The 24,906-nt window shown below is 34.6% G+C and overlaps 2 protein-coding genes across 6 annotated transcripts in view; one reads left to right on the top strand and one right to left on the bottom strand.

Annotated features, from left to right (window-relative positions):
• LOC125681531 (cyclin-dependent kinase 7-like) overlaps positions 1-24,906 on the top strand; it is a 153,643-nt gene that overhangs the window by 61,974 nt on the left and 66,763 nt on the right. For both annotated transcript variants that reach the window (XM_048921680.2, XM_056154604.1), the window contains exon 2: positions 21,710-21,793. In XM_048921680.2, coding sequence (XP_048777637.1) covers positions 21,737-21,793 — 57 coding nt within the window. In that variant the 5' untranslated portion in view covers positions 21,710-21,736. The remainder of the gene's footprint in view (positions 1-21,709; positions 21,794-24,906) is intronic.
• The window catches only part of LOC125681534 (A-kinase anchor protein 7-like), a 63,780-nt gene continuing 45,590 nt past the window's right edge, over positions 6,717-24,906 (bottom strand). For 3 of the 4 annotated variants that reach the window (XM_056154611.1, XM_056154613.1, XM_056154612.1), the window contains exons 3-7: positions 23,275-23,356; positions 17,713-17,849; positions 16,958-17,115; positions 16,301-16,414; positions 6,717-8,879 (exon numbers count right to left, since the gene is read on the bottom strand). In XM_056154611.1, the coding sequence (XP_056010586.1) occupies positions 8,731-8,879; positions 16,301-16,414; positions 16,958-17,115; positions 17,713-17,849; positions 23,275-23,356 (640 nt within the window). In that variant the 3' untranslated portion in view covers positions 6,717-8,730. Of the gene's footprint in view, positions 8,880-13,542; positions 13,581-16,300; positions 16,415-16,957; positions 17,116-17,712; positions 17,850-23,274; positions 23,357-24,906 lie in introns of all 4 variants that reach the window. The other variant, XM_056154614.1, reaches the window with a different exon arrangement.

Raw genomic sequence — 24,906 nt, 5'->3', positions numbered from 1 at the left:
GTCTTTAAACGGGACATCTTATGGTACAGCGATGCCTGTACATCCGTCTGTTTGGAGTTTTCTGTTTCTATTTTCATTTCTCCGTCACATAAGCTGAAACTTACTATGTATTATGTCTACCCTTCAAAGGGGAGACATATTGTTTTTGTCATTTTTCTTCTTCAACCAAATTTTGTCCGGGCCCTAACTAGAGAACCCTTTGACTTTAAGACTTCAAACTTGGAACATAAGGAGATGGTATGGAGGAGGGGTGTCCGCCTTCAAAACTTTTGACCTTGACCCACTTATAAAGTCAAGGTCAATCTTTTACGTCAACATATAGTCCAGGCCAATACCTGAGAACCCTTTGACATTACGATTTCAAACTTGCAACGTGGCAAGAGGACATGGATACAAGGTGCACTGCACCAAATTTTTTGACCTTGACCCCTTTCTTCATTCAAGGTCAAATTAAGAAAAACATTAATAGACCATAACTTTAGAATTCTTTGACATTAAGACTTTAAACTTAGAATATGAAAAGGGGGAATTCCACCAAAATGTTTGACCTTGACCCCTTTCTTCATTCAAGGTCAAATTAAGAATAGCATGATTAGACTATAACTTTAGAACCCTTTGACATTAAGACTTCAAACTTAGAATATGAGAAGGGGGAATGAGGAAAGGGGCAATTCCACCAACAATTTTGACCTTGACCCATTTATAAAGTCAATGTCAATTTTTTATGTCAAAATATAGTCCAGACCAAAAGTTGACTTGACAACCGTTTGACATTAAAACTTCAAACTTGGAATATGGAGAGATGATATGGAAGAGTGCACCAAAATTTTTGACCTTGACCCCTTTCCTCATTCAAGGTCAAATTAAGAAAAATATTAATTGACCATAACTTTAGAACGCTTTGACATTAAGACTTCAAACTTAGAATGTGAGAAGGGGGAATGAGGAAAGGGGGGATTCCACCAAATCTTTTAACCTTGACCCATTTATAATGTCAAGGTCAATTTTTTATGTCAAAATATAGTCCAGGCCAAAAGCTGACTTGACAACCGTTTGACATTAAAACTTTAAACTTGGAATATGGAGAGGTAATATGGAAGAGGGGTGCACCAGACATTTTTGACCTTCATCCACTTAGTGTCAAGGTCACTCTTTTACATCAAGACTATAACCTGAGAACTATTTGACATTAGGATTTCAAACTTACAACTTAGAAAGCAGATATTAAGACAAGATGTACTGTACCAAAATCTTTGACCGTGACTCATTTCTTCATTCAAGGTCACTCTTTTACACCAAAGTATAGTCAAGACTATAACCTGAGAACCCTTTGACATTAGGATTTCAAACTTACAACATGGAAAGCAGGCATTAAGACAAGATGTACTGTACCAATTTGTTTTTACCTTGACCCATTCCTTGGAAAACAGAAATTAAGACGCTTGCACTCATTATTGTTGCCCCGGTTATTAGACAATCAAACTTTGAAGGGGAGAAATCTGGGGGGGGGGGGTTGTTGTAAAAAACAATACCCACTAGTTTCTTTCTGCGTCACTCTAAAGCATGTTGTAATTTTAATCCATTTGACCTCCCTTGCAGGAGTGTTGCCCTTTTCATTGAAAATTAATATGGAGGGTGCATAGTTTGTCCGACTAACTTCTCTCACAATTTTAAAGTGAGGACCTTCGTATTTTACAGTGTTTGTATGGGTGTCGAAGATTTTGATTTTCTTCAGTTTTGGATATAATTACACGTTGTTGAACGTAGTCAGTTTTGAGGAAATATAAAGTAAGTACATGGTTTGTCCTTTTGTCAGTTTTAAAGCTAGGGTTTCTGTAAACAACTTGAAGATGTGCGTATTGCAAGAATTTTGATTCTCAACATATGGATGTCTTGTGGTTTGAGAAAGTATTAGGACCCAAGAAAGTACATTTTATTGTTGCATTAAAAAATTCTAATTCTGCGAGATTCAAACCTATGATCCACGTATTTATAGGTTAACACATGTATCGAATAAGGTACCCTGAATAGATATGAAAATCTAAAGACAAGGTAATATATTGCTGATCTCCTTAATTCATACATGTATGTTACAAAACAATGTGTGTAACAGCTTGATGGTGGCTAATACTACCTTAAATTCTTCTGCCATATTTTTATGTCACAGCTTGATGGCTGATACTATGTACCTAAGTAAAGTTCTACAACTCCTGGTATGTTTGCCATATTTTTTAATCAATGTCACAAAACAAACATCTTAAAAAAACACCCTATATAACCTTTTCATATTGTGTTCCGTTTACAGTACTCTTATTCTGGGTGGAATAACATCTGCCAATCCTTTCCCCATTTTTCTAATGCAGTTAGATTTTCCTGAAATAGACCAGTAATCGCAATTGAAGTGTATATAAAGTAATCATCAGCAAATAACTTGGCTGGGGATTTAATAGCTTCCGCAGGAAAGTTGACGAACACGAGAAACAGCAAGAGCCCCATGACATTGACTTGAGGAACTCCAAAGTCTACATCTGCGTACATCGATATTGCTGGTTTCAGAGCCTCCTTCACTCTTCTTTAATGATCATAATCCTCTAATAACAGTTATCTACCTGTTGTATACTTTTAATATTTTTTCTTTTTCGAGTCATCTCATTCAAATCTCTAATCCTGGAAGTGCGTAAACAGCACAAAACTGAAGACGGAATAAGGGCTATCCGAATTAATCTCAAGTTCCGAAAGATGCGACGGATATGTAAACCCCAGAGGATATTGAGAGTATTGGTGCTCTATCTAGATATCTAAAAACAGCCTAAACTATCAAGGTTTTATAAATTCCAAAACAATGCGACATAAACATAAAAATCTTGCTTTTTTACACGATTATTTTTGCAACAATTATCATCTTGTCTGTCCATGTGTTCACACCATTTTTATTTCACCACCAAATTATTATAATTATTCTCATTTAACAATTATAATCTTGTCAACCCCCTCCCTATGGAAAGCCGTAGGGTACCCCCACATTATTATTATTTTTCCCTATATAAAATATCAAAATAATTATCGCTCGCAAAAAATCTTTTTTGGCAACATTTTTATCATAACACGCGAAAATGTTGAAAAAAGCAAGGTTTTTATTATTGGGTGAGATTATTATTTTTGGTATACTTACATGTATATAGGAAATAATAATAATAATTTGGGGATACCCGAAGGCTTTCCATAGATCGGAGAGAAATATTTATTCGTGGTTTCGAATTCCCTCCATCGTTTACATATAGGTTACTAGTATAGTGCAATATCCTTGACCCAGGCGCCTATGGTTTTACTAACCCAGGGCACGCACTGTCGGTGATGCCCATGAAGGGAACAAGCATTTTAGCTATGTATGTTTGGTATGGTGTGTTAATCCTTCCCGCGCTATCCCTCCGCGAGATTTCATCGCGGGGCAGATTTATACCGCCGCGGTGTGAAGTACCGTTATTTACCGGTTACAAACTACCAGTACAATAGCTATTTTATTCGTCGGCAGAAAATGAGTACGGCTTGCTTATGGACAGCTATCTCGCATTACATACTGGTTTATTAATAAACAATTTAAGAAGAAATCACTAAAACGCATCAAAGATGCGTATGGCAGAGTTGCAGTTTCGAAAATTATGCACGCTTGCATTCACGAAGTAAAAACGTGCACGTATTTAACATAGTTTATAAGTATGAAGCTTTGAATGGCCGCAATAGGTATTTAGTGTGATAATGACCTTGACCTTTGGATTTCAAAAGCAACATGAATCTTGATTGTCATCAGGATTTGAAGTCTGATAAACATGCACCAGCAAGTACATGTATAAAAGTTAAGAGGCAAGCTCAAATCTACAGTATATAGTGAAAAGATCTTGACCTTTGACCTCAAAATAAATAGGAACCTTCCTCTTTTGGATGTGATCGTGTTATGTAAGTTTCACAAAGATGCCCCTAGTAGTATGAAAATTAGAGACAGGACAAGCTCAAATCTATGGCATTTAGTGACAAAGTGACCTTTGACCTCAAAATAAATAGGAACCTTCCTCTTTTGGTTGTGATCATGTTATGTAAGTCTCACAAAGATGCACCAAAAAGTATGAAAGTTAGAGACCGGACAAGCTAATTGTGGTCGCCGCCCGCCCGCCCATCCTTCGCCAATTTAAAAGCCGAGTTTTGCTACGCAACTCGGCTAAAAAGAAAATCAGGGATACTAAAACCAGATATACTTACATTTTGTAGGATTTATTATTTAATACACCTCCATTTTTTTTTTTATTCTAAAAAAATCCTCAGCATTTAATTTTGTTTTTATGCCCCCCGAGATCGAAGATCGGGACGCATATTGTTTTTGTCCTGTCTGTCATTCTGTAATAAACTTTAACCTTGCTAATAACTTTTGAACAGCAAGTGATAGAGCTTTGATATTTCACATGAGTATTCTTTGTGACAAGACCTTTCCGTGGGTACCAACATTTTTGATTCCGTGACCTTGACCTACTTTTTGAAAACTTTAACCTTGCTAATAACTTTTGAACAGTAAGTGATAGATCTTTGATATTTCACATGAGTTTTCCTTGTTACAAGATCTTTCCGTTGGTATTGAACCTTTTGACCTTGACATTTGACCTACTTTAATTTTTTTTTTTTTTTTACAATGGTCATAACTTCTAAATGGTAAATATTAGAGCTTTCATATTGTACATGGGCATTTCTTTTGACAAGATCTTTCTACTGGTACCAAGATATTTGCCCTTGTGACTTTGGTCATCTTCGGAATTGGCCATTATCGGGGGCATTTGTGTTTCACAAACACATCTTGTTTTTAAAAAAAAGTATAAAACCATTATTGGTAAATAACAGTTACACCACCTACATGTAACTTCATAAAACACCTAATGAGAATGTTACATCGGTAGAGTGAATTAAAAAAAAAATACTTCAAATTCAGATATAAACGTTATGTAAATATTTGTTCGGAATAGAAATTTTTTTTTTCTGCCAAACAAAAAGACCAGTCTACATATTGTATATATATAATACTTTTTTTCCCGTGATCCGGATCGCGGCCGCGGGGTTTTCTGAAAGTGTCCACGGGCAACACACGTGTTTCCGTTTCAACGAAAACAACACAACAAACGCTTGTAATGTATTTTACATCTTGAAAACGACCTGATGTCAGATGAAGAAGTCTGAAGATGCCCTGGATATCCTGTTGCAGGATGACCCAAACGATCATGCATTCAGTATAAACATGTAAGTTGATGTAGCCACATAGGCCGACTAGGAAAAAAGTACGTTCGTGGTTATGTCATATCTGCGTGTTATGAAAAATTCACGATTAATATATGTATTAACCACAATTTGATGCCATAATTTGTCGTTTCATGAAAGAAAATATTTATATTTTATGATATCTAAACCAAGTGTATAACACCCAATTTTTTATTAAGAGTTGAACATACTGACATCAATTAATCTGTCCTGCCCCGGCATTAATCAGTCTGATTTAACCCCCCCCCCCCTTTTTGGGGTATCTCCTCACCTGACGCGCGAGTGCAGTGTAAGAAGAGGGTGGATTTAGTGTACGATGAGAAAAGGGTGGGATGGTTTTAATCATTTAATTCATGACCATTGGTGCGGAGGCTATTTTCCAAGATTTTTCTATGTTTATAAAAAAAAACTTATCTTTCTGTGAAAAGAAAACACAAGCTGTTAGGAAAGCATATATTACATTATTCTATTATCGTAATAATAGAATTTATAACCGTAATTTGAGTTTTTTCTTCATATTGTAACAGAAATAAAAACAAAATGTTTGTTTGGGACAAAAGGTGGGGGTAGGGGTGGGGGTGGGAGTGGGGGGTATCATCAATCAAAATCTGGTTATGACAGGCTATTGAAAAATCATTTAATTATATGATCCATACATGCTGGTGTGCTATGAGCTGATGGGCATGTGCCCACTTCTTGCCTAGATTTTCTGTAATTTCTACTAGATCCACACCCCATCAGAGTACCATGCCAGGGGATTTAGAACCAATTCAATTCTTTTTTAAATCTGGGGCCATTCAATTTCCCTCAGAGGCACAATATTTTCGCTGGACACTGTATGTTTTAACCTGAATTTCTTCAGTATTTGCTCCCATGTATATGTTGGGCATAATGCTAACACCTCCATGATGCATATTTTTTTTTCCAATACGCACTCTGCTACACTCGCATTGAATGTATAATGAAATATTCCATTCATTTGATTTTTAACACATGTATGTAATCCCTTACCAATTATCACTTCAAATATAGGACATCTCTATCTTTTTAAATAAATATGACCAGTACTTTCCTGCGAAACTGTCCCTTACTATCATAAAGTTTATATTCTGCTTTAAAACACAAAACAATAATTCTTAATTGTATTTTTCATCTTTAAAAAGGTTATTGACATCCCAATTTTTAGTGGGAAGCTTCCAGGTATTTTCCGCTAGTGACAGTCTACTGGCAAATCCAGACATGCATTGGAAGTATGTTGATGTGGAGGACACAGGGACACCTGATCCAAGAACTGTGGCATTTCATTCGGAGTGATAACCTGGCATTCAGTTGGTATGACTCTTTGAGGTTGAATATAAGGTGAAATCCGTATACATTTGGTTAACATTCAAATGAATCCAGGTAATACATTCACAAATGGAATCATGGCATTATGGTACACTGATATGCGTGTACCATTTTACTGTTGATCGTTGCATTACTACATATAACATACATACAAAAAGAGACAAAACACGGAAAATCATAATTCTGTTTCTAATTATAAGGTATGATAAGTGTTTTAAATGCTGACAAATAAGGTATGGTGGCCAATACTGATTTTATTTGCAATTTTCTTTCAGATATGGGACCTGATTATTCAGAGAATTGCAGATTTTATAAAGCTGTTTTTGACAGAAGATTTGGTTTTCTCCATATGTGTTGCCACCAACCATTATGCTGAGATGGTCATATATAGGGGGAAGGATTGTCTATGCTTCCCAAGGAAGTTCGCAGCCTCTCACTGAAGAGGAACTGTACAGGTATTACTAATTTTAAAGTACCAATATTGTAACAGTGATTTCCAGTTTAAAACGAATAATAAAATGCATTTTAATAAGATTACCTCTACCAAAATTAATCTGGCTGTGCATCTAACACATTTATTAAATGTGTATTACAATTACCCCAGATATAATTTTACAAGTAATTAAACGCATAATTTTCATAGGGCTTTGATTATAGAAAACATTTACAGAGCAAATTGAGTATTCAAAAGCTTTAAGAATACATCAGTATTTGGGGCTTAGTATAAAAAAATCTTTTTTTTCCCTTCAGATTTTTGGGCAATATCTTATATATGTCTGCTGAGAAGTTCCAGTCGATAGACAGATATTGGTCAACGCATGCCTCTATCGGAACAACCCAGCATCAAGAATTATGTCTAGAAATATGTTTTAAGAGGTTGAATATAAGAAGAACATTTTTGTTAAATATAATGCATGTACATTTAAATTTAGTGATTGAAAGTAAGTAATTGAACATTCGTATACAATGAACTTGGGGAGGAAAAACGGGCATTACTTTCTCATAGCACTTGATATCATAATGGTGTTGTTGCTTAGCAACCAAATATATTTGAATATAAAAAATAGATTATTTTAGATTTTAACAGAAAAGATCTTTGTTTTAATGTTGCAATATTTATACTATTTAGTGGAACATAATGGCAAACTGTCATATTATTAGAAAATGATGAATATGTATATGAAGTACGAAATTTCCATTTTATGACCTTTGACCTTAATTCTCTTCATTATATTTTTTGTTAAAAACCTTTTAAAATGATTAAGATCTAGTCAAAGATTATATTTTTAAAATAATGCGACATTTACCAATCATCATGCAATGTAATTATGTTTAAATTGTGTCGAATGGATGTAGAAAGGCAAATTATGGTCAAAATTACACCATGAGTGTTGTTACTTAGCAACCAAAAATATCTGTTTGTCAATAAAATTGATTAATTTGATTGTGATGTTTTGTAGTATTTTAAAAGACACATCAGCTCATACATTTAGAATTTCCTATTTTTGACTCGAATCTAGTGAGAGGGGTTGTAATATATATATTCCAGAGAAAAAAGATTGCAAAAATGTGCACTTAAATGACCTTTGACCCCGTAGAACTCTTTGGGGTCATGGGATAACATGACAAACTTTATAAAAAAAAATGTTCCCTGTCCAATTCGTAACAAAATTATATGTCACATGCCTACCAAAAATTGTGATACATGCAGATGTAACTTGATTTAAAAATATTGTCATTTAGTCTTTGAAAACCTCTAAAATGTACCGGTAGAGAAAGGGTTAATATCAGCTTACAATTACCTATACCTAAAAAATATTACCAGTCATTAAACTAGGTTTTTTTTTCCAATTCCTTCGTCAAGTGCTGGTTTCCCCGCTTACAATTATTACGGTACATATGAATGTCAGCATCATCAAAATTACTCTCTAATTGCATGTTGAATCAAAATCCATCATACCAGCTCTCATTTCTGTCTTGTAGATCTTTATTGATACGAGTTACCACTCTTAAACATATTTATAAATGTGCATGTTACTTATATATAAATTCACACTGAGTCTTTATGATCTTGTATGTCCTCAAGAATCAAAATTTGATTTCATGTTGGATATGATAGTATCCGGATTCTGATTTCGGTTCCTTCATTGAACAAAGTTGGATACCTCCAGCTGTCTGCTTCCCAAAATACATGTATTTCTTTTCTTCATAATGCGAAGGCTCAATGCTTTCTATTCCTAAAAAAAAAACATCATTTATTCCTTAAAGACTATAAACTATTCTTCTTGTCGGATCAAATTTTTTACAGATATAAGATAATAGGGTATCTCATAGGGTTATTGAACTTATATTGGTGAATATTGGCTGGCTGTAAAAATGCACGAGCTCGTACGTTCGTGCATTTTCACAACCAACTCTTGCCAATATTCACCAATATAAGTTCAATAACCCTTTTATTATATAGCTTAAGTATTTAGTTGTTAAATTATATCCCTTTTCAACCAAAATAGACGAGAATTCATCAATATTGGCATCTAAGGTGCAAGTGTGCAATATCAGCATGCATTTCTTAACTGTTCAATATTTAGCATGCATTGGCTTGTTTACGTCGTATATTGAACGCTCATACTCGGAATATTTCGGGCGCTCACAATTTACGCAATGCAAAGTTCGCGTTCAATAAATTCTGAGGATATTGAACGCTAACATTCTCTAGATTTTACGCAGATTTTATGATAGACTATTCATTGGCTATATTATGAAGATATTTATTATATATTTGTTATATATTTGTTATATAATATAGGATTTCTGCATCCCTGATATGAACACAGACACGCGCCATTTATCACACACCCTTTATTCCACCCCTTATCGTACGTTTATGGAACACCTCTGTAGTTTTCATTCGGAGGACCTCGGACTTTTTCCGCTTGGAAGCAAATGATATGATTTTGTAAACAAATGGAGAAAGATAAAAATAGGAGAGAGAACGTTGGAATCGCTAGCGAGGAAAATTGGAGAACTTGAGGAACTGATCGAGTGGGTCAAGACGTAACAATAATTTTTATCCGTTAATGAGCCCTAAAAATTCATTATTTTCAAATATATAATAAAGACAACAATACATGGGCAAATCTGTATCACACTCCCTATCAACCCTCGGGCTGATATTAGAGTCTCGGGTTGATATTAGAGTCTCGGGTTGATAGGGAGTGTGATACAGATTTGGCCATGTATATGGCACGCGTGAACCACATTAATTAGATAAACCTGCTTTAACGGAGATAAACTAACTTTATCGACTGTTAATCCTAGTTTAACGGCGTTAATTCGAATTAACGGTCGATAAAGTTAGTTTATCACGTTAACTCGAATTAACGGTCGATAAAGTGGGTTAAACGGTAGTTTACATTTTTTTTTTATCTCACATTATCGACCGTTAATATGAGTTGTAATGTTATTGTTTAACATATAAAGAAATTTGAATTCGCATTAAGATAGATAAACCGGGTTTATCACTCGCATTTACCGATGTAACGCTGATTTTGATTGGTTGACATGGTGTGCCTATTTTTTTTAAATCATAATAAATGAATGGAATTTTTTTCTGATACCGAACTCCTTGTCGAACTATGCTAGCTTCTTCAGCTATCAATAAGAATATATAATATATATATATATAAAAGCACTAAAGTTCCAACAACACCCGATACCTCAAAGCGTTGTAAATACGTTTGTAGATTAGTGTAGTTGTAGTGCTAGATGTATTTATATGTAGTTTTTGTTATTATGCTCTGTTGATATTGACCACATTATGTAATTGTTTTCGTTTGTCCTGAAGAAGGGACGGGTCGTCCCGAAAATTTGACAATCTCGTTGTTCGTGTCGTTGGTCATTTTAGTGCTTTGTATATATATATATATATATATATATATATATACAGTATAATTTGTCCAAACCGGCCTCTGAGTACTCCGGCGCTCTGTCAATTCCGGCCACAAAATATAGTCCCTAACATTTCTTTAACAAATCCTTTATTAATAATTCCCTGTACTCCGGATACTGCGTATTCTGTATATCGGCCGGCTTACACAGTCCTAACTGCTATCAATTAACTTTAATTATCCTGTGTAAACCGGCCCCTCGATGATACACCACCCTAATTGTTGCGGTCAATGGTATTCGGTGTACACAAGGTCCCAATTGCTCGTAATTAGCTCTAATTATCGCATTTAAACCAGCAACCCCACGATGACCAACCTATCGGTATTCGGTCGATCACACGCGGTGTACACAAAGGGTGTCTCAAGGGAAGCCACAGGTAAGTAAAAGAGTGCAACTGGCGATGAGTCGCGATCAGTTTAAAATAAAACCTGATTTTTAGGGGTGCACTTTTCAATTATGACAGCACCACGCACAAGGTAATGGCGCCCTTCCCCTAACGACAGAGACGAGAAACTGACATTAAAAGACAAAGTTCAATTAATCGATGAATTCAATACATTCTTGGAATAAAACAAAATCGGCAACAATCCTGTTATGTTTTCCAAAAGCAGAGTTTCCCCTCGTGGACTTCTCGGAGCTCTACGGCGAGTCAGGCAGTGCTGATATGCAGTTAGTTAGCACAACTCGCCATGTCCGGTCGATCACTCGGCATTACATTAGTTTCCGTTTCAGAAATTGAGACAGTTGAAAGCGATACATTTACAATGAAAGCTGGGAAAGACCAATTTTAAACAAACACAACACAAACTTGACGAACGTACATAATGTAGCACTTGATAACGGCGATGATGTAGACAAAATCGACAATTTACCAACAGAAAATTGCGCAAATAATTCGCAGATTTTAAACTGTTTAATAAAAATTGAAATTTTTTCAAATGAGCACGACAATAAAACACTGACATTTATATTTTTATATTTTGAATTCTTTTGTGATGTAATAAAACGTTAGCAATCATTACACACGTATGCATAGATAGTGAATACAAGGGAAACAACACTCATTCTTGTCAACATTCTGCACTCCGGACTCTGTGCAAACCGGCCAATTTCTTTGGAACCACACATAGCCGGTTTAGACAGATTATACTGTATATTAAAAGAAAAAGAATAAACAGTACACAAAGTTAAAAATTTAACGCAAGCGCTTTCATTTTATAATCCTCAGGCGTTACATTTTAAAATATTTTAATAAAACTATTTTAAAATGTAACGCCTGAGGATTACAAAATGAAAGCGCTTGCGTTAAATTTTTAACTTTGTGTACTGTTTATTCTATTTCTTTTAATATTTTATACCGGACACTGATTTTTAAAAAAAACACAATTTGGATATATATATATATATATATATATAGAGATATATACAGTTACATATTTGGATATTAAATGAACCTTTAACTGCAGAAACAAATAGACTGGACAAACTTTCAAATCATTGTTTTTTTTGGTCATATTTATGTCAGAATATATCATGATAGCTAGCTTGTTAAATTATTATATCTTTTTAGTAAATAAATTTCATGATCTTTTCATGGCATATTTGAGTAAAATCAATTGACTTTAAAATGAATAGGAAACACAACAAATGGATGGGTTACACTAATTTTGAATTGCCAAATTCATGTTTACATAGTTGTCTAATTGCTGATATAAATTACAATTGTATTATTACATTTACATAGCCTTGTGAATTCAGCAGAAGTCACAATTTCTAGCCCATTAAAGTTTGCCTTTACAAGTTGTTTTAATGTGACAAATATTAATCAACTTAGCAAAATTTGTAAATTGTTAGATAATATAATTGAGAGAGTTGGCTCTCTTGGTTAATTATAATCCCTTCTTCAAGTATTATTAAATTCTGTCTAATATTGTTTGTACACCTTGTACATATGAATTTTCTCTGCACTGTTACAGTTTATGAGAATAAAGTTCATTGTCATTGTCATACCAGGTCTAAAGCCATTTAAGTAATTTTCGAATTACCGACAGTTCGGGCCCGCGATGTTTCGGGTCCGCGACTGTTCGGCACCTGGGCCCTTATTCACAAAATATCTTACGACTAAGCTGGAAAAAAAAATTGTATCTGATAATCAAATACCAATCACATGGTCATAAGTATGTATTCAAATTTTATAAACCATGGATGTACTTCACATATTAATCAAGAAAGTCTACAAAAGATGAAAATAAGAAAATTACAGTGTTTGTAAATTTTGATCTTAGTGTAAGATATTTTGTGAATAGGTGCCCTGGTGCGACGTTATGGGAGTTTGATAACGACGGTTCGGGACTTCGGGTACGACGGTTCGGGAGTTTGTTCACGACAGTACGGGTGTTGATTATTGAAATTATTTTTGAGAGGTGCACGACGGTTTGGAAGTTGCCATATGTCGCCCACCCGAACTGTTGATAGGTGTAATTCACGTAAAGTAACAAAATGCATAAGTATTTATTTTGTTTGTGTTAAAATTTTGTTACTCAATGCATCAGTGGAAATTCGGGCTATGAAAGTTGCCAACATAATGAGATTATCGTTACACTGAAACAATAGACAATTATTTCAAGTTGTTGTTTCAAATCATGTTCTTATGAGAATACCAGAGGTTTGATTAGGAAATAAGGATGAAAATAATGTTTATAGAAATTTGTTTCAAATATAGGCCCTAGACGGTAACTTTTGATTATGACCTCTTGTTGTCGAACAATCAAATTACAATTGATTCTATCTTTCATTTCTGCAATGAATACAGCATCTTAAGGTATTCCATGTATAATGAAAGGATAATGAACAATTTTAAAAGATTTAGATCAACATAAAACTTTATTATTAAATAATGATGAAAGTGAAGCAGGTGAAATTCACATGAATGGTAAATGATTAGAAGCTGACCTTTTTGCACTTAGGACTTTTTGGAAGAGTTGTCTGTCCTTTGTAAAAATAAGAAAAATCTAAATTTTTTAAAAATGTGCATGGTCAATGATTAATTTTATTTCATATTTTCATTAAAAAAAAAGTATATGTAACTTTCTACCAAGAGATAATTATGAAAATAGAATTTGTTTGTAAAATATTGTAATAAAACATGCCTTTCCCATGTACTTCAATGTTAAATTCTAGGTGAAATAAATCAGGCAGTAAACAAAATTTTGAAAATTCCTATGGTGGATTATTTCTATTTGAAGGACCCTTCAAAATAATACCATGATTACAAATATTCCACCATCCATTTATTAGATATGAAATATGGTTATTATACATGTATTGAATACCTTAAAGCAATACAAGCTGTAACTGACGGCATTTTTTCAACTATCCAATTATGCATCAATTAACTTCTATCGATATAACTGATATAATCCCCAAGATCTGAAGAAAAATTCAGCAAAATAAACAAGGGAATATTGTTTGAGAGCATACCTACAATAGTGTTTCGTATAAACCGCCATTGCGTCGTATACACGGACATGGGAACGATGATTGCCGAACATAATCGGGTTGCTGAGACCGACGTCATATACAAATAGGGAAACTGACGTGAGTAACTACACTTTCCGTTTGTTTAAAATATTACATCGTTTCATGAATGGCAAGAAGTACTATAAGTGTAAGAAAGTAATGATTACGCATATGTGCAACTCAAATGAAATATTGATAGTGAATTTTCTATAAAATTGGCATGTTAAATGTTTACAAATCTGACACGTGATCAGTGCCTCTCTTTCGGTTTTTTCCGAACTGGTGACCTCCGAAGTCAATGTACATCGGAGATTACGAATAGGAATTACTGACAGGATGACAGTGATCCATGAATCGACCTTTTCTGCTGACTTCACGGGTTTATTGCTTCATATTTACTCTGATTCTATTAAGTTGTGTGTTTCTAATCACAAATATGGTCAATAATTGTTCTTTTATTTTTCAATATATTTACCGTCAGTTACAGCTTGTATTGCTTTAAGATGCTGTATTCATTGCAGAAATGAAAGATAGAATCAATTGTAATTTGATCGTTCGACAACAAGAGGTCATAATCAAAAGTTATCGTCTAGGGCCTATATTTGAAACAAATTTCTATAAACATTATTTTCATCCTTATTTCTTAATCAAACCTCTGGTATTCTCATATTTTGTGAATAAGGGCCCAGGTGCCGAACAGTCGCGGACCCGAAACATCGCGGGCCCGAACTGTCGGTAATTCGAAAATTACTTAAATGGTTTTAGACCTGGTATGACAATGACCTTTATTCTCATAAACTGTAACACAGTGCAGAGAAAATACATATGTACAAGGTGTACAAACAATATAATAGACAGAATTTAATAATGCTTGAAGAAGGGATTATAATTAACCAAGAGAGCCAACTCTCAATTATATTATCTAACAATTTACAAATTTTGCTATGTTGATTAATATTTGTCACATTAAAACAACTTGTAAAGGCAAACTTTAATGGGCTAGAAATTGTGACTTCTGCTGAATTCACAAGGCTATGTACATGTAATAATACAATTGTAATTTATATCAGCAATTAGACAACTATGTATACATAAATTTGGCAATTCAAAATTAGTGTAACTCATCCATTTGTTGTGTTTCCTATTCATTTTGAAGTCAATTAATTTTACTCAAATATGCCATGAAAAGATCATGAAATTTATTTACTAAAAAGATATAATAATTTAACAAGCTAGCTATTATGATATATTCTGACATAAATATGACCAAAAAAACAACAACACCAATGATCTGAAAGTTTGTCCAGTCTATTTGTTTCTGCAGTTAAAGGTTCATTTAATATCCAAATACGTAACTGTATATATATATATATATATATATATATATATATAAATATATATTCTTATTGATAGCTGAAGAAGCTAGCATAGTTTGACAAGGAGTCCGGTATCAGAAAAAAATTCCATTCATTTATTATGATTTTAAAAAAATCATTTATTATGTTTAACAATAACATTACAACTCATATTAACGGTCGATAATGTGAGATAAAAAAAAATGTAAACTACCGTTTAACCCACTTTATCGACCGTTAATTCGAGTTAACGTGATAAACTAACTTTATCGACCGTTAATTCGAATTAACGCCGTTAAACTAGGATTAACGGTCGATAAATTTAGTTTATCTCCGTTAAAGCAGGTTTATCTAATTAATGTGGTTCGCGCGTGCCATACATATCAGACTGGCGTGCAAAAATGCATATCAAGCCGGAAATTACGTATTCATTCGTAATGATCATTGTATCAAAGTTTTTACCATAGTAAATTAATGTATCAAAGTAGGTAATGTATCAAATATTTCTTTATCTATCTTTAAAATGCAATAAATTAACCCACATGTGATAAAAAGAATAGTACCTAAATGTAAAATCAGCCCTTGAACCCATATATCATATTACTCTCCCCCCCCCCCCCCCCCCCCCCCCCCCCCCATCCCCGATTCATTAATAAGTATAAAAAAGGGGTATATGATAAACATAATATTACAGGCTAAAATACATATCATATGTCATATCAGCCCTCGGGCCCCATATCAACCCTCGGGCTTATATGGGGTCACTTGGGCTGATATGGCATATGATATGGATTTTACCATGTAATATTCTCTCTCTTTCTCTCTCTATCACATACCTAATCTTCGAAGTCTATCCATATTTTGAGACATCTTGCAGATGGTTATATGTGGGTTGAATTTATCATCTGTGGTAAACAATCCATCATCTTCGAGTGATTTTTTAACATCTCCTGTGTGTAATAATTTTAATGCTTTATTTAGAGATGGTAACCTGATTGATATACATGTACTATTCTTCCCCAGGGTCTTCTAAAATACAAACATATATTTAAGAAATAAATTTCATTTTTGCAGTGTTGCAGTTCATACCTTCAAGCATTTCTAAATATAAAGTTTATTCTTATCTTTACATTCTCTTCCTTGCTGTCAGAAAGTTGGAATAGAAGTAATTTATAAGTATTCATACGCAAATTGTTCACAACTGTAGCGCGTTCATGAGGAAATAGCTATCATTAAAATTTGTAGAGATATCAAAAGCAAAAACACTGGAAACGTAAATATATAAAGATACAATCAAAGATAAACATATAACGATAAGCCCCATAAATTAATTATATACAATGTGCAACGAAGTGATATCTAAGACAATGATAATTTGCACAGGATATTCAACAACAGAGTCAGTCAAGGGAGTTTTACTTATGAATGTATACAGGTAATCTACTGAAGTTTGAATTATATAACACTTTAAAAGTACAAGGTGTACTACTCACTGGCGAGGGTGTTGAGGTCTTTTAGTCCTTGGTCATCTGCAAATGATGCGAAAACAACTTTGTGATTGAAATTTCCCAATGTGGAAATGGTGAAAGAAGGTGGCGCAAAATCCGAAACTTTCAGCTTCTCGTGAAATCTGTTTAGAGACTCTGTTGCCCTGTGAAGTAAAAATAACAACGGAAACTAGACCTTATGCCCCCGCATGGTTAATCTAAACTGGTCATATTCAAAATATAGTATAAGTACTTATGGTTCAGACTATGCTATTTTAATTTCTGCAAACTTGACAAGTTGTTAAATGATCTTGACACGTGAATATGACCATGATTCAGGGTCAGTTTAACCGTTTCATCATCTGTTTTAAGCGACATTCGTGCTACGATTGTACTTTGAATATTCTCCATTGCAAAGTTATTGCTTGGGCAAACATTTCAAGATTTCAAACATTTGACCATACGGTTTTGGTTCAAGGTGGTGACACTGCGAATTACGACCCGGAAAAAAAGATTCCAATTTTGTTTTCTAGTACCCTAGTCCTAGGCCAAATGACTAAGGACCAGGGTCATCATAATACATCATCTGGTCATAAGCAACCTAAGTGAAAAGTATGAAAATCTAAATCTGAAATATGACTCAATATTAAAATTTCAAAGTATTTTACTAGTGACCTTCACGAAATAACTCTGAACCATGACGCATCATCCGACCATAAGCAATCTCTACGCCAAATAAGAAGGAATTAAACGAATCTTACTGTAAGACACTTGCTCTATCCTCCAGGCAATATACACCAAGTGTGAGGTGGAGGGTGGGTATATCTATCATCGCGTGAGACAGGTTCCTTTCTTTATCTAAAATGATGTCCTGAATCTCTCTTACTTTTTGTATTATCTGAAAAAATACACAACAGCATATCGTCTCAAAAGTGCTGCATTGTAAATCGTGCGTTATGTGAATCAGAAACCAAATGTTCAACGTAGCCCATGTAATTGGTTATGGATCTAGAAGATATCTGAATTAAAATCAGAATCGAAGATGATCACTCTGAAATTTCTATCGTTTCAACCGGCCAAAAAAAAAAAAAAAAAAAAAAATCTGATCTGACTCCCATGTCTTGCGGAAACTGGTTAAAACATGTAAATTTAATATCAAAAATAGAAAAAATAGGCATAACTTCATCTAATCATAATCAGTGGCATGCTTCACATTTAAACACATGTAATATCCCAGTCAATGGGACAAATGAATATGAGTTACCATATATATACCTATACTGGATTCTTAAACGTCACAAACACCCTTAAAAAGATACTAGTACATGTACATTGCTGGATCCAGTATATATTCTACCAAGCCCCTATCTTTCCTTCTCAATAAAAATAGAAATAAAATCAATATATTTACCCAGGGGTGCATGAGCCGAGTTGCATGGGATACATTGTAAAGTCAGAAATGGTGTGGCATATTTATAATTGTGAAGAACTAATTGTTGGATATAATGTAATAAATTCTTGTGAATACATTTTTAAAAGGAGTTTGGAAATGGGCATCCTTCATTGTTGTATATTGCCTCTTAGAGTTATGCAGATCCAGATATTTCTAAAATTTTCAATCTTTTTTCAGGACTGTGACCTTGACATTTTTTCTCCAAAATCAATAGGGGGTCTTCCTAACCTGCTATCCAACAATATAACCAAGTTTCATTTGATTCAGTTTTAAACTTTTCGAATTACTGTCCAGAAACCATATTTGTCTGAAGTTTTCAATCTATTTTCGGTCACTGTGATCTTGACCTTTGTTCTCCAAAACCAATAGGGGCCTTGCTTTGCTGGTATCCAACAATATATCCAAGTTTCATTTAATTCAAATTAAAAAATTTCGAGTTATCCTCCTGAAACCATTTTTTTTTTTTTAATTTTAAATCTATTTTCGGTCACTGTGATCTTGACCTTTGGCCTATTTTCTCAAAAAATCAATAGGGGTCTTCCTTACCTGGTACATAACAATATCTTTAAGTATCATTTGATTCGGATTTAAACTTTCTGAGTTATCATCCGGAAACCAAATTTTACTGAAATTTTAATTCTATTTCGGTCACTGTGACCTTGACCTTTGACATATTTTCTCAAAAAATCAATAGGGGTCTTCCTTACCTGGTACATAACAATATCTTTAAGTATCATTTGATTCGGATTTAAACTTTCTGAGTTATCATCCGGAAACCAAACTTTACTGAAATTTTCATTCTATTTCGGTCACTGTGACCTTGACCTTTGACCATTTTCCTCCAAAATTAATAGAGATCTTCCTTACCTGGTACCCAACAGTATATCAAAGTTTCATTTGATTAGATTGTAAACTTTTCGAGTTATCATCCGGAAACCAATTGTTGACGCCCAACCGCCCGCCCACCTACATCACCAAACCAATAGCCGAGTTCAACTTTGTTGCAACTCCGCTAAAAAGGGAATATTCATATCTTGTAATCTGTCATTCAAAAAAAGGTTTCCGCTAAACATTACTCTGATGCTACGCACAAGTACTCTGAAGTTGATATTAAAAAGATGAAGTTCCTCATCGACAAAATCGTCGTAGTGTTTGGTGACCAGGTCCTCAAAGAGTCTGTTGGAATTCCCATGGGCACGCATTCTGCTCCTTTATAAGCTGACCTGTTTTTATATTCTTACGAGGAAGTATTCAAAAGCTTTTACATGAAAGGCGAAGATAACAAACAGTGATCAATCTCATAACGCCTATAAAAATGCAAAATAAGAGTTGGGCAAACACGGACCCCTGGATATACCAGAGGTGGGATCAGGTGCCTAGGAGGAGTAAACATCCCCGTCTCTTGCTGTGGCCTTCAATTCGACTAGTCCGAAAAATCTTAAGTTTTCTTGGCTTTTTTTTTTTATGATTTTGATATTTACCGTGCCAGGAAAACGTCAAAACCGGCGCCATTACGTAAACTGGAAATTCGCCGCCTCCAGTTGGAGGCGGCATTCTCGGGCCGATTTTAAATACTTGCGAGCCAAATTCAATGTTAAACTCATATTTAATCATTAAAAAAATGCTTCTTGTACTTATTAATATCGATTTTATGGTTTCTTTCATCACATAAATAGCCTCATGAAAACATTTTAACAAACTGTCGAGCTTTGTTTTAAGTCACGCTCAAATGACAACGAAAATTCAGTTGACTGCAATTGTGTGCTTCTGTTATCGAATTCTGAGGTGATTTTAATATTGAATTCGACTCCAAAGTATTTAAAATCGGCCCGAGAATGCCGCCTCCAATTGGAGGCGACGAATTTCCAGTTTACGTATTGGCACCGGTTTTGACGTTTTCCTGGCACGGTAAATATCAAAATCATAAAAAAAGCCAGGAAAACGTCAGATTTTTCGGACTACAATTCGACATGTAGATATAATAATTTTGTGGAATTGGAGAGACTGGAAAACCTTTCTCTCCACTTATTACCGAGCGGTTAAAGACATAAGGAAATACCAACATTTTCGTTTTACATCAGAAGAACTATTGAATGTTTACGTCAAGGAGTGTGTCGACTCTGACATTTGTACAGAAATGTACGGCCTTATGTACGACCTGCACACCGATATAATTTGTGCCCTACACCGTCGGAAGAATAGTCACTTGAAGCATACTCTGTATCAATCGGCAGTTATGTTGCATATTTATTTGAAATTTTGATAAAACAGGTGTGTGCGTGTGTGGTGCGTTTGTGTGCTAGTAAACTTGTACAGTGTATTTTACGTCAGAAATTTTATGAATTAGAATGCAGTTTTCAGATTTTCAACAAATTGGTTATCTTATGTTTGACTAAAAATGGGAAAATCTAACCTAATTCAAGCCATGCATATCAAATTGAAGTAATATATTTATATGTATTTCTCCCTTTTCACTCTAAATGCAAGCATTCAAAGAGATGAAATTAGACTTCAAAGATATATCCAGCACCTTGTCTCTTTCAGATTAGATTGTTGTTCTCTAGAATGACGCCAATAACGCCATGACGTTACGTTGATATTATAGAATATATCAGTGCTTCAATTGCAGAAAAATATGTAATAGAAGTGAAGGAGGGCTATAGAATTACATAATTTGAATCATCTACATATTATCCATCTGAATCTGCTAAAAAGTGAAAATTGGTAAAAATTGCCATAAGGGCCCTTTTGTCATGGGCGCAATCATATGTCATTTTAGTATATCCCAGTGAACTCGAAATAAAAAGACACCACAGAGTCTTCCACATCTGCTTCGTATTTTAGGTATTTTATTAAACATAGATGTTAACGGCAAATTAACAAAACAACTCAACTATATGACAAACGGGATGACTTCATCTTCTCCATCGTCAACTTCCTATTTTTATGTAGCAATATTCCATAATCACCTGCATATGGTGTTGAACTTGTTCTGTGTATGGTCAGTTTTTAAATCGAGGCAGGCTACTAACAAATAAGTTGATGTTTCAATAAGTTGAGGTTTCAACAGTCTCGTTTAAAGTCAGCATTTTTCAAATTCTATGGTCGTTATAACGCTCTAATTTACCAATACATTACTGCAATTGGGTCAAATGCTGTCTGACACGTTTCATAATAATTGAGGCCGTTCTTTGCACACTGAATTTGACTACAGATTACTCCGTTTACCCGATTTTGATATAGGACTCTTGGCAGGTGTGAAATATGAAATTGATCAATGTTCGTTATCTTCACCTTTTCTCTAGGAAACAGCACTGCCGTAGAATAACTAGATGAAAACCTGCATATGCTACTGCTGTCATTGTGAGGAAACATCCCTGCGTTGCAAGGTAAGTGAATGTAAACATCTGTTTTCATTAGTTTGGACATTATCATTCTCAAAACTTTTGAAAATTAAACAAAATCTTATTTAGTACAGAATCATTAATTGTCTCTTGAAATAACTAAGCACACCTTTTGAAATCTCTTAACTCCTATAAGGAATACAAAATAAAGAGTTGGGCAAACACAGACCTCTGGACATACCAGAGGTGGGACTCAGGTGCCTAGGAGGAGTAAGCATCCCCTGTCGACCGGTCACACCCGCCGTGAGCCCTATATCTTGATCAGGTAAACGGAGTAATCCGTAGTCAAAATTAATGTGGCAAGAACGGCCTAACAATCGCAATGAAACACGTCAGACAGCATTTGACCCAATGATAGGCTATACTGGCAAATTAGATCATTATAACGACTATAGAATTTCCGAAATCTTAACTTTAAATGAGAGTGTTGAAACCCCTGTAACATCATCTTAGTTTGTCAGTAGGCTACTTTGATTTAAAAACTGATCATACGCAGAACAAGCTCTTGCGTATATAGTCAGTTGATAGACATGATCACCATATGCAGGTGATAATAAAATAATTAAATATGAGAAGTTGACGGTGGAGAAGCTGAAATGATCCTGTTTGTCATAAAGTTGAATCGTTACTTTGCCGTTAATATTTATGTTCAATGCTTCGAATATGGATATTTTATTGAACACGGATGTTAACCAAAACTAACCAGGGCCGTCGGCAAAGGGGCGGCGATCGCCGCCCCAATAATTATGCAAAAATAAATAAATAAACAAATGAAAACAAAATGCAAAATTAGAAGATTTGGAACGCCAAAATCTACTCATTGAAGCAGTGAGTCTAATGGCGACCCGTGGTCTGTGCAAGCTATTGTTTACCCAGACGCAAAATGGGATGTACATGTTTGTCTGTATACCTGTACCTGGCGGGTGTAAACAATAAAAGGGGTTTCATTGCTCTAATGTAAAACTTATACGGTACCAATTTTGGTGCACCAGATGCGCATTTCGACAAATAATGTCTCCTCAGTGATGCTCAACCGAAATGTTTGAAATCCGAAATAACTATGAAGTTTTACATCTAAATATAGCCAAAAACAGCGTGCCAAACAAGTGGAGCCAAATTCGTCCAAGGATAAGAGCTATGCATGAGGGAGATAATCCTTAATTTTGAAATGAATTTCTAAATTTAGTGAGGGTTTGCTACAAATTGTTCATTGTCTAATTAATCACACATATCTATGAAGTATGAAGTTTCATCTTTGAATTACAAGCATTGTAAATTATAACGACAGTGTAGGCTGGACAAACGACAGAATGGTCAATTATCAAATCAGTCTTCTGTATGATAAAAGTATCACAATATCTATCATGATGAATCGCTTAACATTTCATGTACTATTTTACATTATTTTTAATGGAAGTGAAAGATACAATCTTAACACATGCATGATGACTCCGAGTAACACCCACCTCTTCCTCGGTAATTTGTATGGCCAAAAAGTAGTTTGGGGACTGTCTCCTGCCATCATTCCGTCCTGGATTTCTTGCTTTCCTAAACGACATTGTATACGTGTATCAATGAAACGTGAAGATAACAAACAGTGATCAAGCTCATAATCCCATAAGCAATACAAAATAGATAGTTGGGCAAATACGGACCCCAGGACACACCAGAGGTGGGATCGAGGTGCCTAGGAGGAGTAAGCATCCCCTGTTGACCGGTCACACCAATTTAATTATTACTCAAATATAAAGCACGTGTTGCCGTACATAGTGAAAGTTGTACAAGGTTGTCATAAGGATTATTGACTGTTCACTGATAATCATTTTATATCAGTATCTACATGTATTTATTGAAGATACCCAAACACGTGTACGTGTTTATCATTCCTAACATCTATTGGTTGTTAGCATTGTCATCTAGTCAGGTGACATTAATATTCATAGCACGGGCTGTTAAGCCCGTGTAAGGTATTTCATACACACCGTGTACAATGTCAGTCACGTGATCGGTGTAGCGCGGTGATGTGAATTCGAAGCGAAGAAAGTAGGTTAGTAAGTATTCAGAGACTGATTGTGTTTAATCAAAATAAATCTAGATAGCCAAAAGTATTACACGGAAGACTATGGTTATTGACAAGCTAGCACTAGCCATTGGGGAGTTTAGAACTCTTTGGAAATACTCAAACACTTCAACATATACAAGTAGGGTAGGCGCCGGGTATATTTTTCGGTGTATTTAATGAGAAACCTTCATTCCTACTGTATAAAGTCCCACGGTGTTTTTTTTTTTTTTTTTTTTTACCAGAAACATATCCTTTGAATGGGAACTCAATATTCGACTGAAGAAACCAACACAAAATCATGATATGCCGAGTATTTGACTGAAAACCCCGTGTGGCGTAGGGGGGTGAAAATCTTGTGGTGTAGGGAGATGTGATGTTAAACTGGTTCCCCGCTGACTGGTGTTACACACAAACAACGGGTTTGAGAGGGAGATATTTATAGGTTATATACTTTGTATGGGGAAATATGACGACCGAGTTTTTGGCGCGTAGACAGGCCGAGCTTGAGAGGTCGTCTACATATTTCCCATACAAAGTCTATAACCTTTTTATTATATATACTTTCATTTTCATTTAGAAACTAACAATAATTTATTTTTAACAATTTCTTTATTGGTCTAACCGAGTAAAAGATGAAAAACACAAAAAATTTGAAAATTAAAGACGTAGTAATTTGCCTGTGTAGTGATTGTGACGTAATGTTTGCGGGCCGGAATGTTTGCGGACATACATGTATATCGTGCGATATACATGTATGCCCGCAAACTTTTAAATAAAAAAGAAGTGATGAAATTGAAAGTATATAATAAGAAGTTTTATCATCCCTGGCACGTGACTATCTAGACCAATCAGATTACACGTTGCATAGAATTCTCATACTGAGGTAATAATAACAATCATATACTAAATATCCCTTCGATAGTTATGAAGATGCGTGTTTCAGTGAAAAGCTGATATATAAGATTTTTTTTTTTATACATACATCTATACTTTTGTGTCTGTACTCAGTACTAGTATATATGCTTTATAGAGCTTA

Source organism: Ostrea edulis, chromosome 2 (assembly GCF_947568905.1).
Source record: "Ostrea edulis chromosome 2, xbOstEdul1.1, whole genome shotgun sequence".
Taxonomy (NCBI): domain Eukaryota; kingdom Metazoa; phylum Mollusca; class Bivalvia; order Ostreida; family Ostreidae; genus Ostrea; species Ostrea edulis.
This window is presented reverse-complemented; position numbering and strand designations above follow the sequence as displayed.